This window comes from Oryx dammah, unplaced genomic scaffold (genome assembly GCF_014754425.2).
Source record: "Oryx dammah isolate SB20612 unplaced genomic scaffold, SCBI_Odam_1.1 HiC_scaffold_9, whole genome shotgun sequence".
Lineage (NCBI taxonomy): Eukaryota > Metazoa > Chordata > Mammalia > Artiodactyla > Bovidae > Oryx > Oryx dammah.
In genome coordinates, this window is record NW_024070193.1 from 8,494,572 (window position 1) to 8,513,724 (window position 19,153).

Here is a 19,153-nt window from a genome sequence, read left to right on the forward strand (position 1 = left end):
GGACTCATACAGGAGCTTGTCACTGCCGGGACACAAGGGGCCTGGGCGAGAGCCCATGCAGAGACAGGACTCATACAGGAGCTTGTCGCTGCCGGGAACACAAGGGGCCTGGGCGAGAGCCCATGCAGAGACAGGACTCATACAGAAGTTTCCTTCTGGCTTGTGAGGCACGGCTGCCGCTGCGGGCTACATGTGGCAGTCCACCTGAACCTCCACGTCACCGCTCGTGCGGCTCCCCGACCCGCGCGGCTCGGGGCTGGAGAGGTGTCTGAGTCTGCCCCACTCGCAATCCCTCCAAACCTTTGCAGAACTAAATTATATTTTGATTTTATCATTATCTTAATGGTTCTCACTGCTAATTCTGTCTCTTCAGTTAAATGATAAGTTCCTTCCTGGACAAGTTCTGTGTCTTCTTTGCTTTCTCTCAGAGTGCCTAGCCTAGCTGGGCACAAAACTGCCTATCAGAAACTGCTGGCTCTTATGAACTGTCTCCACCAGGGTCACAGAGATTGACTTAAGGCAGCGGCCAACAAGCTGGATAGCCTGGGGAGGCCCTGCAACTCCTGAACTGTAGTCTCTCGATTTTTGGCCAAAACTAGGTCAGGTCCTGAAGGGAACAATTAGGAAAGGAGCTCTTTCCTATTTCTACTTTGGTTGCTTTAGTGTACAAAGCAACCATAGAGATAATTCAATTCAGGGTTTTAAAAACTTCTAAATTTTGCCAGGGATGGAAACGAATGAAACAATTAAAGCACCTCCTTGTTTACCAGCTAATTCATCCAACCTTCCCCTCAGGAGGTGTCCACCCAATTGCTAAGGCTCTTCAAAGCATTTTGAAGCCCACCAATTTACTCCCTAGTGTCATCTTTCAGGGGAGCAAAGTAAGGCTGAAGAGGGAAGTGACTCGCCTGATGAGGCCTGCCCAATGCCCTGAAGCCAAATCAGCAGCTCAGGATCCCTGAAATTCATCTGGGGCAGGAAGTGATGGGGAGCACCCCAAACATTCCACACCCTCAAGGTACTGCACTGAGGGCCCTTCAGGATCGAATTGTGTATACAAATCAGGTGTTATCAGCAGGACAGGACACTGGTAAAGACCAATGATATTATGTTTCCAACGGGGATGGCAGCGTAGTCAACCCTCTCAGTCAGCCAACACATTTTTACATTGCCTGTTGGGGCAGCAAGACTAGGAAAAGAGGTATGCACTAGACTATGGTCTCTGATCCTTAACAAAGATCGCTTTTCTTTTTTTAAAAAATATTTTTATTTATTTGGTTGTATCAGGTATTAGTTGCAGCATACAGGATCATTAGTTGCAGCATGTGGGATCTAGTTCCCTGACCAGGGGTCAAACCTGGGCCCCGTGCATCGGGAGCGCAATATTAGCCACTGGACCACCAAGGAGTCCCTTGTTTCTCAACTGTGATCCTGTACTGACCTGGCTCAACTGCTGTCTTTCTTCTGTGCACCTAACTCTGTCCTTGTTCCTAGGGGTCCAATGAGAAAGGAGATGGACCTGTGTTGATGGCACTTGTCTCCTGGCCCTAGGAAGTCTCCCAGAGAACTACAGTGAGATCAAGTCACTTCATAGCCTTGTGTAACTTATGGTAAATCCCACACTACTATCCACTTGTTCATGTTTTATGTTCCCAACTAAAGCTCCTGGAGGCCAGGAATTCCTCTGCATCCTAGCTCTCTGTATTGTATTGTAAATTTATTATTATTACTCTATGTTTTTGTATTATAAATACATTATCATTTTATTATAAGCTGTATTATTATAAACAAACAGGGGCTGACTCCACCTTATGAAGACCCAGGTCCTCCTCTAAAAGGATCTGGGATCACAGATGTGGCAGGGTACACGGCTACCATGGTCCACAGGAGTAAGAGGGCAGGCCAGGCTCTGACGCACCCCTTTGGAGGCCAGGGTTGGAGCAGAACAAGGGCTACATGGCAAAACCGAGCTGGTTTTGCACACTGCCACAGACACTGTTCAGCAGCATATGTGCCCGCTCGACGGAGCCTGATAAAACTTCAAACTCCTTCTCAACACAGCCCTGAACACTCCTTTCTAAGTCTAAGCAGCCACTACCAATATATTGGACAAAAACTTATTATTATTCCTGCCCTAAACCAGACCCTATTCTTTTCTTTACACCTACCTCTTTTAAATCCTGAATCCATAAAAGGCTCCTGTAGAGAAAATAACTACCAGTAGTTCTGTGTATCTACTCAGATTCAAATTAGATAGGCTCAAACAGGCATGGGTGAGGCATGCCCTTGGCCTCGCCAGAGCCCTTGGTGTCACGAATGCATCCACGAAGGCTGTGGCATAGGAGCCCGACTAACTGGGAGCACTCTGCGCTTGCCACCTGGGTACCTGTCCACCAAGGATGCTGAAGCGCAATGACCAAAGCCCAGCCTTTTAGAAGCGCCCCTCACAGGCCATCATGTCCAGGGATCTGTCACACCCCAGAAGGAACAAACGGTGCTTGCCTCCCTTGTGTACAGCTCTCCCCAGAAGTCCCGAGGGTAGTGCCTCCCCAACCTGGGTACTTACACAAGCCGTTAGGTGCCGTGAGGGGTACGCGGGGTCCTAAGATGTTTCCTGGGATTGGAGGCATACCAGGAGGGGTGGGGCCACTCCCAGGGGGGTGGATGCTGGCTGCAACGGTGGGCATCATGCGGCCTGGCATGGGCTGCCCAGGCATCATGGAACCTGGGCCTGGTATCTGACCTGCGGAGGGAGATTCAGAGTACTAAGGTAAGGAGGACAAGAATCAACTCACTGCCCGAGACTGCTAAATACAGACAGATATCTAACCTCCAAAAGGATTTGAAAGATCGACAGAACAATAATCTGGAATAATCTGTCTAGCTTTTAATTCAGGGTGGGGTCGGGGACATGGAGGGATGATGGAGCAGGTCTGTGGGGTCGACAACTACCCTAAACCCTGGTATAGGCAAGTAGTTGTAAGACGCTTTTACCAAAAAAATCCTAAAAGAAAGCATTCACTCTGGTGAGTTTGGGTGAACAATGGATTGTTAAATATCTTCCTGAGGACACGAAATACCAAGCACGGACCACAGGGAATGGAGGGCTTACCAGCAAGCCAGTGCACAGTCTAAGAACTGAAGCTCAGTCCAGACCGAGCTTCACGCACAGGCTATCTGGGAAGGTATGCCTGAAAGGGAACTGGTCACTACCATGAAATCACCATTAAAAAGGGATTCTAACTGGAAGTCTCAAGTCCTTTTCACACACAAAATATCTCTCGCTCTGCCTCCGGCCATGAAGCACTGGCCCTGGAGAACCACGGTGGGGGAGACACACGAGGGACAGACAACTCCTTCGTCTCTTCCTGTTGCTCTGATGTGAAACACGGGAGACGCTGGACACAGAACGGTGAAGCACCTCCTGTGTTCAGCCTCACACTGAACCTGCAGAACTTTCAGCACACTCTTCCTGAAAAGAACCAGACAGTAAATATTTGGACTTCACAGGTCATATGGCCTCTGTCACAGCTTTTCAACTTGGCTATTGTAGCATGAAGACATAGAATATGCAACAAATAACTTTTGCTGTTGTTTAGTCACTGTCCAACTCATTCGCAACCCATGGACTGTAGCCCGCCAGGCTCCTCTGTCCATGGGACTCTCCAGGCAAGAGCAATGGAGTGGGTTGCCATTTCATCCTCCAAGGGATCTTCCCGACACAGGATCTTCCCAAACTCGTGTCTCCTGCATTGGCAGGTGGATTTGTTTTACCACTGAGCCACCAGGGAAGCTGTAACAAATAGGTGACATGTATCCATAATACATCCTTATCGACTCTGAAATGTGAATTTCCCATAATTTTCATGTGACATAAACATTTTTTAGTTTTCTCCAACTACTTAAACTGCAAAAACCATTCTTATCTTATGGCCCCTACAAACACAGGAGATAGACCAGATTTGGTTGTGATTAGCCAATCCTGTCTTTTAATTTCAATTTCAAAAAGAAAAGCAAGGACTGGCTAAACTACAAACAAATGAAATTAAAAGATGCTTGCTCCTTGGAAAGAAAGCTATAACAAAGAGAGACAATATATTAAAAAGCAGAGATATAACTGTCAACAAAGGTGTGTATAGATAGAGCTATGATTTTTCCAGCAGTCATGAATGGATGCGAGAGTTGGATCAAAAGAAGGCTGAGCATCAAAGAATTGATGCTTTCCAACTGTGGTCCTGGAGAAGACTCTTGAGAGTTCTTTGGAATGCAAAAAGATCAAACCAGTCAAAATCCTAAATGAAATCAACCCTGAAGACTAAATGGAAGGACTGATGCAGAAGTTGAAGCTCCAATACTTTGGCTGCCTGATGGGAAAAGCCGACTCATCGGAAAAGACCCTCTCATCAGAAAAGACCCTGATGCTGGGAAAGACTGAAGGCAAAAAGAGAAGAGGGCATCAGAGGATGAGATGGTTAGATAGCATCACTGACTCAATGGACATCAGTTCAGTTCAGTTCAGTCACTCAGTCGTATCCGACTCTGCGACCCCATGAATCCCAGCACGCCAGGCCTCCCTGTCCGTCACCAACTCCCGGAGTTCACTCAGACTCGTGTCCATGGAGTCAGTGATGTCATCCAGCCATCTCATCCTCTGTCGTCCCCTTTTCCTCCTGCCCCCAGTCCCTCCCAGCATCAGAGTCTTTTCCAATGAGTCAACTCTTCTCATGAGGTGGCCAAAATACTGGAGCTTCAGCTTTAGCATCATTCCTTCCAAAGAAATCCCAGGGCTGATCTCCTTCAGAATGGACTGGTTGGATCTCCTTGCAGTCCAAGGGACTCTTAAGAGTCTTCTCCAGCACCACAGTTCAAAAGCATCAATTCTTCAGCGCTCAGCTTTCTCCACAGTCCAACTCTCACATCCATACATGACCACTGGAAAAACCACAGCCTTGACTAGACGGACCTTTGTTGGCAAAGTAATGTCTCTGCTTTTCAATATGCTATCTAGGTTGGTCATAATTTTTCTTCCAAGGAGTAAGCGTCTTTTAATTTCATGGCTGCAGTCACCATCTGCAGTGATTTTGGAGCCCCCAAAAATAAAGTCTGACACTGTTTCCCCATCTATTTCCCATGAAGTGATGGGACCAGATGCCATGATCTTTGTTTTCTGAACATTGAGCTTTAAGCCAACTTTTTCACTCTCCACTTTCACTTTCATCAAGAGGCTTTTTAGTTCCTCTTCACTTTCTGCCATAAGGGTGGTGTCATCTGCATATCTGAGGTTATTGATATTTCTCCCGGGAATCTTGATTCCAGCTTGTGCTTCTTCTAGCCCAGTGTTTCTCATGATGTACTCTGATGTAAATGAGTTTGAGCAAACTCTGAGGGTAGAGGAGAAGAGAAGAACCTGGCATGCTGCAGTCACAGGGCCACAAAGAATCAGACATGACTCAAACAACTTAGCACGAACACACACTACCAGATACCTAACTGGCAACTAACACAGGTAGAGCAGGAGAGGAGACAGCTCAAGTGAAGAGCTCTTTAGCAGTGCTTAGAAGAGGGCCTGTCTTAACAAAGACAAAGCTTTAAGCCTCACACCACCTATTTCCAGTGTCTGTTCCCTGAGCCAGGACTCAGAGAGAGAAGCCTTTTACTACAGGGTGTCCATAAAGACAACCTCAGTGAAACACAAGAGGCAAGAAGCGAGGTGGTCCATTGTCTCTGGGGGACTTTTTAGAAATTTTTTAAAATATTGATTTTTAAAATATTGATTCCTGTGGCTACACTGGGTCTTAGTCGCGGCATGTGGGATCTAGTAACCTGACCAGGGATTCAATCTGGCTCCCTGCACTAGGAGCATGGAGGTCCACTGGTCCACCAGGAAAATCCCAAGATTACTTTTTAAAAAACATAATACATTGGCCTTATGCCTCAGAATAAACAGGAGAGCAAGTCTGGGGCTCTGGAGGCCCCCTGCTCTCTTATGCAATCCAAGGAAGTGAAGAAGAGCCCCAAGGTCTTCTCCACATGCTGGAGAACGAGTTGATCAAATCTCCTTAGAGAAAGCAAGAGTAGCTGCTGGGCTGACATGACTGCCACCCTCACACCACTGAACATGTCATTAAAGCTGCTGGGGCCTGGGCCACAGGGCGAGGACAGATTTAGGCAGTGTTGAAGTCTATCCATGGAGAGGGTGACACAGAGATGAAAGACACAAAGGCCAAGTGCCCTACAAGCCATACAAAGGATGAGAACACATGAAGGGTAGGCAGGCAAACCAAGGGAAAACTATGGAAGGAGCAAGCGAACAAACTTGATACCTTGTGGCTAATTAAGAGCAACCTGTGGACAACTTAGGATTCTGGATGATGTGTATACAAACTGATGGAGGAGAATTAGGAACAGGGTAACAGGAGACTAAAGTAAGCACAAGGCCTAGCCTGAGTTATGAAGTCAGAAGATAATATGAACGTTGTTTCATTTATATGTAGCCTCTTCATACTTGGGCTTCCCTGGTGGCTCAGAGGTTAAAGCGTCTGCCTGGAATGCAGGAGACCCGGGTTCGATCCCTGGGTCGGGAAGATCCCCTGGAGAAGGAAATGGCACCCCACTCCAGTACTCTTGCCTGGAGAATCCCATGGAGGGAGGAGCCTGCTAGGCTACAGTCCATGGTGTCACAAAGAGTCAGACACAACTGAGAGACTTCACTTTCACTTTCTTCATACCTGCCCTCCCCTCTGAGATAACTACATCACCTTACTATCTGCCACCTGCAGTACATGTAGGAGTAATACGCTCAAAAGATTATTTAAAAAAAAACTCCCAGGTTAGAGCTAAGCTGTCCGTGCTTGGTCTGTCTACAGAAATCAAGGCACAAGGGATTGGACGAGTCAAGCACATAGAACGAGGTGAAAGACGTGGCCAGTAAGGCTACAGGGGCCTGGCTAAAGGGTTCTGGAGAAGCGCCTGATTTTCTGTGTGATGCAAAGGGATAAGGAGGGATGGGGAGAGGTGTCCTTGGTGGCTCAGTGGTGAAGAATCTGCCTGCCAATGAAGGAGCCATGGGTTTGATCCCTGGTCCAGGAAGACCCCACATGCCCTGGAGCAACTAAGCCTGTGAGCCACAGCTACTGAGCCTGTGCTCTGGAGCCAGGGAGCCACAACTGCTGAAGTTCTTGCTCCCTGGAGCCCGTGCTCAGCAACAGCAAAGCCCACCCAAAGAGAGGCCCGTGTGCCACAGCTAAGGAGTCGTGCCCATGAGCTGCAACCAAAGAAAGCCCACAAGACGAAGACCCAGCACAGCCTTAAAGAAACGTCTTTTTTTTTTTTTAAAGAAGGAATGCAGAGGAGTCTGATTCTAGAAGAGCTTTTGCCGAGAAGTAGGGGCTGAATGAGGGCAGGTTGAGTAGAAAAGAGCTGGGAACAACACCCTACAGGCATCCTGGAGATGGATGAGAGAACGAGGAAGAGGAAGGGGGCAAGCGTGAAGTTGAGAAGGAGAAAAAATGGGGGTCTGGCATCTGACTGGCATGTGCAGTGCAGAGAACAGGGAAGGACTTTCGCTCTGGGGTCAGGCGGTGCGTGACTGGCTGCCATTCCAGTGGAACGCTGAGATGGGGTGAAGGAAAGGCGCAGAACCCTCAAAGTCTCCAATGGGCAGTAAGCAGCACACACAGAGCCTCATTATTCTGAGAATTAGGGTCAGTCCTCTGGAACTCTCCCAGTTTCCTCCTTACCACACACGTGCGAGGCCATTACTAAACACAAGGCTTTGTTTCCCACTCTCTGAATCTCGTTACTGTTGTCGTATAGTCACTCAGTCTCATCTGACTGTTCGCAACCCCATGGACTGCAGCCCACCAGGTGCCTCTGTCCATGGGATTTCTGTGCCAAGAGTACTGAAGTGAGTTGCCATCTTTTTCTCCAGGGGATCTTTCAGACCGAGGGATTGAACTTGTGTCTCCTGCTTGGCAGGCGGATTCTTTACCACTGAGCCACCTAGGAAACTCTCCGTCTCTACTGATTCTCTACTGGTATTCCAGGTGGTGAGCAGGGAGAGAAGAGAGATCTTTGCTGTTGTTGGGGACAGGAGGCCTAGTTTGAGTCCAGACCTACAAAATCTCAACCTGGAGATGAAAGAACCCTTTTAATGGATTTGCTGTGATGAATGGAAGCTGTTCACTAGAGCAGATAATACAGCTCATGGTTGTTAATGGGTACAGACTGCCCCCTTCTACCCAGTTCAACCTGGACAAGAGGCCTTTGAGCAAGTTAGGAAGAACATTTTGCCAGCCCTTCTCAGATCTCTCTCTTTGGAAAACTGACATTAGAGCACTGAAGAATGCCTTTACAGAAAGGTCAGACTGAGTAAGGGAGAAAGAAAGAAGGAAGAGCACAGACCAGGTTTATGCTAAGTGAACGGACACACAACTGCTCAGAACGGACACACAACTGCTCAGTCCGAACCATTCTTATCTGCAGCAGCACAACAGAGTTTTCCACTGTGATATCTTGAGCAAGGTATGGGCTGCCCAAACTCCTGGCTGACCAGTGAGCACACCCGTCAGTAAGCCATCCAATAACACTCTCAAAGGGGAAAGTACTGGTGAAAGTTGCTCAGTCACGTCTGACTCTTTGTGACCCCATGGACTATACAGACCATGGAATTCTCCAGGCCAGAATACTGGGGTGGGTAGCTTTTCCCTTCTCCAGGGGATTGTCCCAACCCAGGGATCGAACCCAAGTCTCCCGCATTGCAGGTGGATTCTTTACCAGCTGAGCCACAAGGGAAGCCCAAGAATACTGGAGTGGGTAGCCTATCCCTTCTCCAGTGGATCTTCCCAACCCAGGAATCAAACTGGGGTCTCCTGCATTGCAGGCAGATGCTTCACCAACTGAGCTAGCAGGGAAGCCCCTACAATACCATTCTCAACAGGGAAAGCAGAGATGAACAAGACTGCAAACTGAACAGTGCGATCTCCACTTCACGCTGACCTAGATGAGCGGTTCTGGACAAGCTGTTTAAGATGACCCAAGCCTCAGGTTCCTGAGATTATTATAAAGAGCAATGCTAAATATATGCTGTACTCTAACATCCAGTTCTCTGTACGATCAGGGAAACGGTTTGTTATGATGCTTTACTATGTCTATGGCTCTGCCTTATGAGAGGAAGAACAAACATTCTCAAGTTAGAGTAGACAGCAGCTCAGAAAAAGTTAAGAGATTTCTTTACGGTCTTCAAACTTTTAAGAGGAATCAGATCCAAGTCTTTTGATTCTAAATCTAATTCTTTACCATACTATTCTGTGCTCAAATCCAACAGGTCATGTGAAAGGACTTCATGTACCAGTCATCATTAAAAAAAAAAAATGATATAAACTTTAATTCCAAGCACCATGTTTTCTTCTTCACTGTATCAACAGTAAAGAGACTGCTCTGCTTCCTGCAATATATAATTCTAACAAATATACTTGCTAGCACCTTGCAGTGGGTGGGATGGTGGCCTCCAAACACATACACACACATTCTAATACCTGGAACCTGTAAATGTAACCATATTTGGAAAAAGCATCTTTGCAGATTTTAGCTGAGGATCTTGCAGTCATCCTAGATTATCTCGGTGGGCCCTAAATCCAATGCTGAGTGTCCTTATAAGGGACACATGGAGGAAAAGACACAGGGACAGGAAGGAGGATAAAGATGGAGTAAAGAGAGGTGTGGCCATAAGCCAAGGAAAGCTACCAGCCACCAGAAGCTGGAAGAGGCAAGGAACAGATCTCCCTGAGAGCTCCTGGAGGGAAGCATGACCTTGCTCCAGCAGCTCCCAGAAATGTGAAACCCCTACATTTTTGTTGCTATGAGTTACCATGTTTATGAAAGGGGAAGACAAAGACTGAGTAGCTCATCCAATGTCATGAAGTGTATAAGTAAGGGAGCCTGGCTCTGACCAAGGGGCTCTGGCTCCAGACATGGTGCCTGTAACACAGAGCACTCTGAGGATGAAAGTCTGGAGCATCCGTCTTCCAGTAGACTATATGATGGAAACCCTGCTGCACTAAACATTTAGCTCCAGAAACAGTCTTGGAGAGAAGGGAATCAGTGGCACATTAACACAGACGCACAGGCTTCCCTGGTGGCTCAGATGGTGAAGAATCTGCCTGGAATGCAGGAGACGCGGGTTCCATCCCTGGGTCAGGAAGATCCCCCGGAGAATCCCATGGACAGAATCCCCACTCCAGCATTCCTGCCTGGAGAATCCCATGGACAGAGGAGCCTCGTGGGCTACAGTCCATGGGGTCGCAAAAAGTTGAACACGACTGAGCAACTAACATTTTCAACTCTCACAAGGTGCTATCTACTAAAGCAACACGGGGATAAGCTGCGAGCTCTGCTGTCAGGTCCATCAGCGCTGCTTGCAAGCCACCTGCTCAGAGGCAGTGGTTGCCTCCCCTATTACCCTAAATCTGTATCACGACAAGCTGGGACGGGGCACTCTAGGCTTTTAAGACCAAACTATACACCCAACAGCTGGAAAACAAAACAACAAACCCTTTCTTTTGCAATAAATCCTGAAGCTTTCTGTACAAGAGAGTTCCTCTATCCTCCGGTGATAAACGGAGCCATAAAGCCACCGGAGTACTGGTATTTAAGGTATGAGAAGACAATGGCTCCTTGAGAAGAGGCGGCAACAGAAAGGGAGGACTAGACGAACAACAGTTTACTTCTGCTTGTGGGACTTCGCACAGACAGACATTCCTCAGGAAAGCAAGGGACACTGAGTGAGGCAATGTCTCCGTGCCATCCGGAGGCGTTGGTGTGCCCAGGGCAGTGGATTTAGAGAACAGATAGCGAGGAGACGAATGCTGCTCTGAGTTGGGGCATGTCACTTGCAGGCAATGACAAGGACCTCATGGAATCTTTCAGGTTGTTAGAAAGACTGCAAGAGAGAGCCCAGAGTATAATTAAGGAAATGAAGTCTCAGAGAGGCAATGGAATTTGGTCCCAAGTCACAAGGAACAAGGGACTGAGCTGTCTGACCCCAAGGTTCACTGTCCTTTCCTGTACATCATCCTGCCTTAGAAGGGTATTCCTTTCCTTGGAAAAGCCAATTTCTAAGGACAAAATTTGAAGAGGGGCAGAGTTTAAGAGGACTGAGGAGAAGCCAAAAACCAACTTCTTATAAGTCAACCCCTGTCCTTTTGCGATCTAAACGTCCTTGGGTCTTCTGGTTTTTGATATAGGTCTCATCATTTTTAGATGGATGACAAGATATGAAGGCATTTCATTTTTACTAAACATTAAGAAGTCTGGCTCACAGATACCGAAAATGAATAGGGGCAGGCCTTACCAAACAAAATAAAGGGTGTGGGCATGTATTTTTATTAAGGAAAAAAAAAATCTCAGGTGCTTCCTTTTCCAGTAGAGAGGGAGGTGAGAGAGAGATGTGGCTTCAGAACGGCAGCATCAAAGCATAAACTGGTGGGAGTCTGACCTACATACGAGCTTTTTTTTTTTTTAAAGCAGCAGGCATCTGAAGCCTGAAAAATTGAAAGGTTTGCTAAAATTAGGCTTTGCCTAGTGGAAAAACTCCTCTCACTCTCAGGTTTATTAGATCTTATACTGAAGTGTTACAGCCATCACACTCAACAGAGTATCATCTAAGGACTTCATATTTATTCTCTGGGATGGGAGAGGCAGGTGGGTAAAAGAACACAAAACAATGAAAGGGAAGCCATGAACTTCCAACCAGAAGCACATTTCCTTGCTGTTTCTAACCACCCACAACACACCCGCTGGCGAGTCCCCCAGAGAACGGAAATAACCATGAGGGCCAAGTGAGGGGAAGCCGGGGCTCCCCAGAGGCAGCTTCCGGGAGGGGGGAGGCCCACAGACGCTCTTTGTTGAAGACTGTGCCCTCACTGTTCTCTCTGTGGGGATAACCTGCCACTCCGGAAAGCGGCACGGCAGCCTTGTTATCACATGATGCGAGCAGGACCAAAAGCACCGCAGATAATAAAAACTTGGCTGCCGTGATGAGCTGGTCCAGTTCCCTTTTCAGTGTGGGGCTCTGAGTTGCACGGAGAGAAGAGGCTAGGAAGTAGTGAGTGGCTGTAAACCTTTCCTGGGCACTACTTCCCACAGGGAGGGTTGTGTAAGTGGATCTAACGTGGGGGCCTGAAAGTCAAGCTCTTAATGCCTTGCTTGGAAATTTCATTGAACAACCAGTATTTTATTCATTGATGCAAAATATTCTAGTTTTATTATTAAAACATCTCTATCATCCCTGAGTTCTCACTAGATCAGATCAATTCCTACTCTGATTTTTTTGGGGGGTGGGGCACTTCTAAAAATTCTTACACTATTAATGAGGAAATGATACAGGTTATTTAAACCAATGTGTCCTTTTCTCTCCGTTTTCACACATAGAAACACAAAAAAAAGGCTTCCCCAATGCAGGCGGCTCACTCCAGATCCGTGAGGCATGAATACTCGGGAGCGCCTCATTTACTATTAAAAGCCCAAGGGGAAGGCAGAGCTTACACTGCACTCACATCCTAGATTTTGAGGCAATCTCCCTAAAATACACTTGGCCCTCTGTCCTCCGTACCCATGCGATCGGCATCTGCGGATATGGAGGGCTGACTGTATTCACTGCTCAGTATCATTTTCTTTAAGAGACGTGGGTATCTATGGATACTCATGCACCCCCCACTGGGGTCCCGAACCAATCCCTGGTGGAAACTGAGGGATGACTTTAGGTGCCAAGGCCCCTGGGGGAGACACCCTGCAGTAACAGATGTCCTCCTTGATCACAATCAAGAATACCCCAGGGAAGAGCAGCCACTACCCTGCCATGCTCCTTGGCTTCCCATGTGCTGTCATGAATGCAACGGGCCAGGCTGTGGGCAAGCATGTGTTCAAGAACTGGTGGCTGCCATGACTCTTTCATCTGTGCCAATTTAGAAAGGCAGCCATGCAGGAAGAACTAGTTATGGCTTTAATTTTCCAGTCACTTCCATGAGATCAAACTGTGTTTCAATTTAAATGAAAAGACAAAGTGCAGTGCTGTGTATTTTATGAAGATCGACAAAACCTAAGGGTGCTATAAGGACGGCTATGGGCACCTCCAGTTCCCACCTGCCAACTGTACACTGGAGATTCTTCCTTTGACTTTTCATTTGATGAAAACAAATCATCTTTGGACACTTTATCAGGGAGAAGAACAAAACCTACAAAAAGCTAGAGTTTGCAGGTGAGTAAGGAGTACGACCAAATAGTAAGAGCCCAAGAAGACAGATAGCAGCAAACAGATGTACTCTGTATACAAAAATTCTAAGCATGTGAATGAATTAAAGGGGTGGATGGAAGGACTGCAGAGGTACAAACTAAATGGAATATTTACAGGTGTTGGTTTATACTAGCCCCTCTGGTGCTTGGGCCCAAAAGGGCTTGACAGTTTCACAACACGGAGCCATATTTTAATGGGTTCTACCATGAACTGATGGCCAATTATGTGGAGAAAGATTACATGTGTTTTATCTACAAAATAACATAAATTCTATGAAGTCAGAGAGCTGACAAATTCACCACTTGACCACCTTTCACCACTTTCCCAACTTTGCTGGTTTTTAGAGGCTGATTTTTCTCCTTCCTTCACACATCACAAAATCTGGCCAAATACCAAAAGCTAGTCTACTGACCTGGATAATTACCCCCAGCTTATAACATAAATGTTGTGGCCTGCTAACTTTTCTAAACCTAGGAAATATTAGTCAGAAGGACTATATTCACAGTTATGAACTTACACCTGTGACAAATAAGAGACTAAAGTTGTTCTCCACCTAAAATATTACAGACTCCCTCGCTTGCCTTAATATAAAAAGCCCCTTTAGCCAGTTTCGAGAATCTGGTGTACCAGACTTAGCTGTTAAAACCAGTCTTTTCTGAACTGTTAATATTAAGTTAGCTTTTAATTAGTGGGTTCAATTTATTATTCATAATTTTACTTTCTAACACATCTGATTTTTATATTCAAACTCCAAAGCAACCCCCCAAAAGGGTAAACTATGGAAAACGACCACCTTGAGGTGGTAGAACTCTTGTACCCTAAGGGAGAGAATGTAAACTGGCATTACCATTTTGGCAAAATTTTGGCAGCATCAACTAATGTGAATACATGGATTTCCCAAGACTCATTCTAGGCACATGACAAATTTCACTACTTCAGGGCGCACACAACAGAAATGTATACTAATGCTTTGAAAAGACAAGGGCGCGTGCATGTTCACAGCAGCACTATTTCTAATAACTAAAATGGAAAAGAACCGAGCATCCATCAACAGGAGAATGGATCATGGTATATAATAAATCACGGCAGAGCCACACAGTGGAATACATGCAGGAAGAAGAAAGAGCAAACCTATGACCAGTCGTGATGATGCAGCTGCATTTCACATCCGCAGTGTCGAGTGAAAGAAGCCAAACCGACAACAACCAGCACGAGAGCCCATCCAGGCATCATTCACCACCAGCCCAACTGGTCTATGGTGTTTGACTTCATGAGGGGTCTTCTGAGTGTTGGTTACGAAGGTACTTTCTCTTGGTTAAAAATCATCAAGCATTTACTAGGGCTAGTATATTTTTTCATATGTATGTTACATTGCAATAAAAAAACTTTCAAGAAAAGAGGGACTTTCTTGGCAGTTCAGTGATTAAGACTTCGCACTTCCACTGCAGGGGATGTGGGTGCGATCCCTGGTTGGGGAACTAAGCTCTCACATACCACATGGCAAGGAGAGAACAGCTTGACACAAAAACACTCTCATTACACACACAATGATCCTTTTCTTCCAAATTCACTAAAGAAAAGCCTATTTCTCTAAGTAAAAAGAGAAACATAACCTATCTGTATTCTTCAGACTATTTTACAAACTCTAATTTTTCGCCACTGTCTCCCTGAAAGAATATAGCTGTATCTGAGTCTGTTACCAATCCCCTTGGTCCTCCATCACAGGAAGGGGCATCGTGATATCACTTTGCAATAAGAGGGAGTCCGGCAGGAAGCCTGGCTCCACCGTGCGGCAAGGCAACACAGCCCTGACGTAGTAGTTCTTCCCTTCTGAAGGGAAGACAGTGAGAAGTAAGTAAAAATACTGTGGGTGAAGGGCCTGGCACACAAACACCTGTTCTCACCAGGATGTAATTTAGAAAAAAAGGCAGAAGGATACTTTTTCTAAATCGGATGGTGGAGAACTTCCTGAGAAATTCTGTGAATAGTTACTGCGGATGGCAATGCTTCAACACCATTAAGAACAAATGCCACAGCAAACCTCCTCTTAAACATTTACCCCAAGAGTTTAAAGAAAAATTTAAAGTAACTGTTTTTGAAAAAAAAATCACTTTGGGATCATCATTCTGTTAAGCATTGATAGCTTTTAGCATGTTAGAAAATTAGATTTTAAGGCCCACTCTGTCTGCTTGAAGGACTGAGAAGTAAAGCAATCCTGTGTCTGAGCCTGGCAGACTTCTGAAACTATCTTCACAAATGTCATATAGATCAAGCAGTAAGTCTAATGGTGGTAGTAAACTCCACAACTGCAATCTGTGTGTGTGTGAAAGAGAGAGAAAGAGCGAGAGAGAAAGCCCCATTTTTGGGTCAAGCCAATAAAAACTAATGCCTAAACATGTCTGGGGCTGTAAAGGAAAAATTCATGTTGGTAACACAAACTGTCAGATCGTAGTTGTTTCAGTCATGGCTTCCCCAGGCAAACATACCTTTTTTATTTCTATGAGATTTAGAAATTCGGCCATTTGAGGAAGTCAGGTCAACTGACATTAGTAACAATGAGAATCTTCTCAGGCTTCCAAGGGTCTTTCTATTTTTATTTCACCTGAGCTCTGCACGCCTTGGCCAGAGAGCCTGCATCCCACCCCAGGAAGTACAGACTTTGGCCCTGGGGGCACCTGACACGTTCCCATCAAGTACCTAAAAAACCTTACAGGAAGACTTGCTAGAGCATACAGTACACCACCCAGCCACATGTATTACCTTACAGGAAGGGAAGGAGTGTGGGGAGAGATGCTGCAGTTAAAGGTACATTTTAAGTTTTAATGGTGCCAGTAGTTAAGTTTGAAAGAACTGTGAGCTCGACTTTCAAGGTGGTGAAAAGCTGCCAACTTGAAGGGCACCCATGAACTAAAAGATGGGACAATTTCAGAATGAAAATGAGTAAGGTCCATAACATTGAAACACATAAAAATGCAGGACATACAAATTCACAATACTAAAAGCATACACACGCAACAGAAAAATCCTTATGGGTCACCTTTGGAGACTCTTTCTGGGGGAGTGGAGGGGTGGCTTGGGGGAGGAGGGAGGACTCATTATTCAGATGACTGATAAATAAAGGGAAAGAATGAAGCATTTATCCAGGCTTTCTTGCAAGGACTGATTTTCAGGGTAATAAAATGACTGGTGAAGAAAAGCTTTTTTAACAAAAGAATCACTGCTAACAAATCACTGAATATAAATAAATAAAGGCAGAAAGGACAATAAATTCAGAAATCTTACATTTTGCAACACCTGATGAAATAACTGATCTAGGAAGCAATTCTCATTGGCAGGTGAAATCTTAAGTGAGTCATTTAATGGGGAACTTAGGAACACCAAAACCACTGGCAAACCTGAATGTCACCGAGAGAGAACGGACACCACAGGAAAAATGTCTGCATCCCCAAAGTGACCCTAAACCTGCGAAAATATCCAGCACCATCCTGTGGTTTATTTATGGGAGATGTGTGGAAGGAGGAAAGAGGGGAGAAGGCCATGCGAAATGACACCATGCACCTTGAGTGCACAATCAGGCACAGCCACAGGCGCAAGACCTAGATTTCTTCAACACATGAAGTGAAGCTGTGCCACAGGTATTTGGGGGCTTATTACACTATTCTACTTTCACCTACAGGAGATTTCTACAACAAAAAGCTAAGAATGGCAGAAAGGTGATGATCACTGAAAATGCATCGTACGAGATCACTGTACTTTTCATGTCTATCTTTGAAATGTCAATTAAAAAAACAGCATAGACAATCCGAGGATGGATTTTTAAGGAACTTCTGGGATATACTGGCGACCTATCCAAGAAAAAGGCATCATGCCAAGAGGACCCTGGAAAGAGAACCCAGCAGGCTTCATGTGCTGATGGCTACAAAGCCAGATTCACTTGTCTACCACGTCCTGGATGACGATGGACATGCTGCCCAGTCTCAGTCAGAAATCCCCAAAAGTGAGGTCTGACCCTCTGATGCTCCGAGCACAGGGATGAGCCCAGCCGCATCTGTGAGCAGAGCTTCCTCTCACCTGGCTGGGGTGGATGAGGCGGCGGCATCTGGTGGTGGATCAGAGGGTAGGGAGGGGGCTGCTGATGAGGCATCATGCCGGGATGTCCCGCTGCTCCCAGCGGCGCCAGGCCAGGTCCTCCTGAGTGCTGGTGTGCCTGTTGAGGGTTCGGCCCGTGCTGCTGCTGTTCCATTTGCTGTCGGGCTCGCAACTCAGCATATTTCAGCTGCTCCATGTGGAAGTTCTGGCGCTCTGTAAGCAACTGCTGTCTCTGTTGTTCTAACTGTTAAGAAAAGAAAGGGGAAGAGAAATGACACCAGGAGAGGCTCTCAGGATTGGATTCCACACAGTGCCGAAGTTCCCCAAACCTCATTACCTCCTCTCCTGCAACCACCACAGTTAGAGAAAAGGCACTGCTTCTTGAGGAGCACTGAAGTCAAGCTTTTCTCTATGTTAAGTGTAAGATTTGCCTTTCCTTGGAACCTTCACCCCATGTGGGGCAACTGTACTCAGTGCACAGGAAATCCCTCTGTTGGCAGGCCCTCAGATATTTAAAAAATAGCTTCCATGACTGCCTTACTCTCTCAGGTGACACAAGCATCTCTTGTCCTCTTGATAGTTCCTTAAGATACTAGTATTTCAAGTCCAACCATTTTAGGTGCTCTCTTCTTTGGCTACTATTTTAGAATGTGACATCACAGTTAAATCCTCTGCACGAGTGGACGTGGCCTTAGCTGAAAAGATACACATCTTCTAGATGGAACTTTGGCACTGCCACTGTAAATCTTAGCTTCCAAGTAGCCAAAATTATACTGGGTGACACATTCAAAGCATATTTTCAAAGTCTAAATAAAAATTTACATCACTTGTGGTCTGAAGAATATAAGCATTTCAGTATTCAAGATAATCTTTATGGGACCCAAATTAAAATACAGAGAAATAAGAGAAGTTACTATAAATAAATAATAAATACATTATTATAAATACATGAAAAGTAAGTTATTATATGTGCTAGAAAATTCAGAAACCCTATGCCAAACAGTAGCACAGAATGGGTGGTCACCTTAAAAGGCATCAAAATTAATTTAAACCCAGAGCTGACAGAGAAAAATCATCTTTAACATGAACAAAAATAAAAATTCAGGTTTCTAGAAGTAAGCATTATAAAGATCATAAGGAGGGTTTGATCTATTTCTACTCTATAATGTTCTATCCCACCATTTTCGAGAGCAAGATCTTATTCACTGGGAGGCATTTCTATAGCAGCCACAATGGCTCTTGGGCACTTGAAATGTGGCTAATCTGAGATGTACTACCAATGTAACATCTGCACTGAATTTTGAAATCTGAAAAAAATTAATTTTTCGTACTGATTACATTAAGAATAACATACGTATATTGCATTAAGCAAAATATCTTTATGATTTTTTTTAATGTGGCTACTAGAAAATTTTAAATTAAATATATGGCTCACTATATTGCTGTTGGAGAGCAATATAACTACTCCAAGGTAAGGAAATGTAACGTTTTGGCTTTCAGGAGCAGTCAGTTTTTATAGATAAATACTACATACTATCATTAGCAAAATCTAGGTAGAATATGCATGAGTATTTGCTTGCGAATCTGGGCTCTTAGCAGAGAGCAGCTTGGGGAGAAGTCCCTGAGGAGCCTAGTGAGAAGCTTCACTGGCTGTCAGGAGTTAGCTAGGAGGGAACATCCACAGATGGACTGGGTGTGGGAAGACAGGCCGTGGACACAGCATGAAGACAACCAGCATGGCCAGGTGAGAAGGAGAAGAAAGGGAGAGAACAG

General features: G+C 45.5%; 1 protein-coding gene and 1 non-coding gene across 2 annotated transcripts in view; one reads left to right on the plus strand and one right to left on the minus strand.

Moving 5' to 3' along the window:
* SMARCC1 (SWI/SNF related, matrix associated, actin dependent regulator of chromatin subfamily c member 1) overlaps nt 1-19,153 on the minus strand; it is a 140,953-nt gene that overhangs the window by 2,596 nt on the left and 119,204 nt on the right. Inside the window, exons 27-28 of the mRNA XM_040246890.1 lie at nt 17,363-17,624; nt 2,567-2,743 (exon numbers count right to left, since the gene is read on the minus strand). Coding sequence (XP_040102824.1) covers nt 2,567-2,743; nt 17,363-17,624 — 439 coding nt within the window. The remainder of the gene's footprint in view (nt 1-2,566; nt 2,744-17,362; nt 17,625-19,153) is intronic.
* On the plus strand, nt 6,513-6,584 carry TRNAS-GGA. The gene has a single exon. It is a non-coding gene; the product is annotated as a tRNA-Ser (tRNA).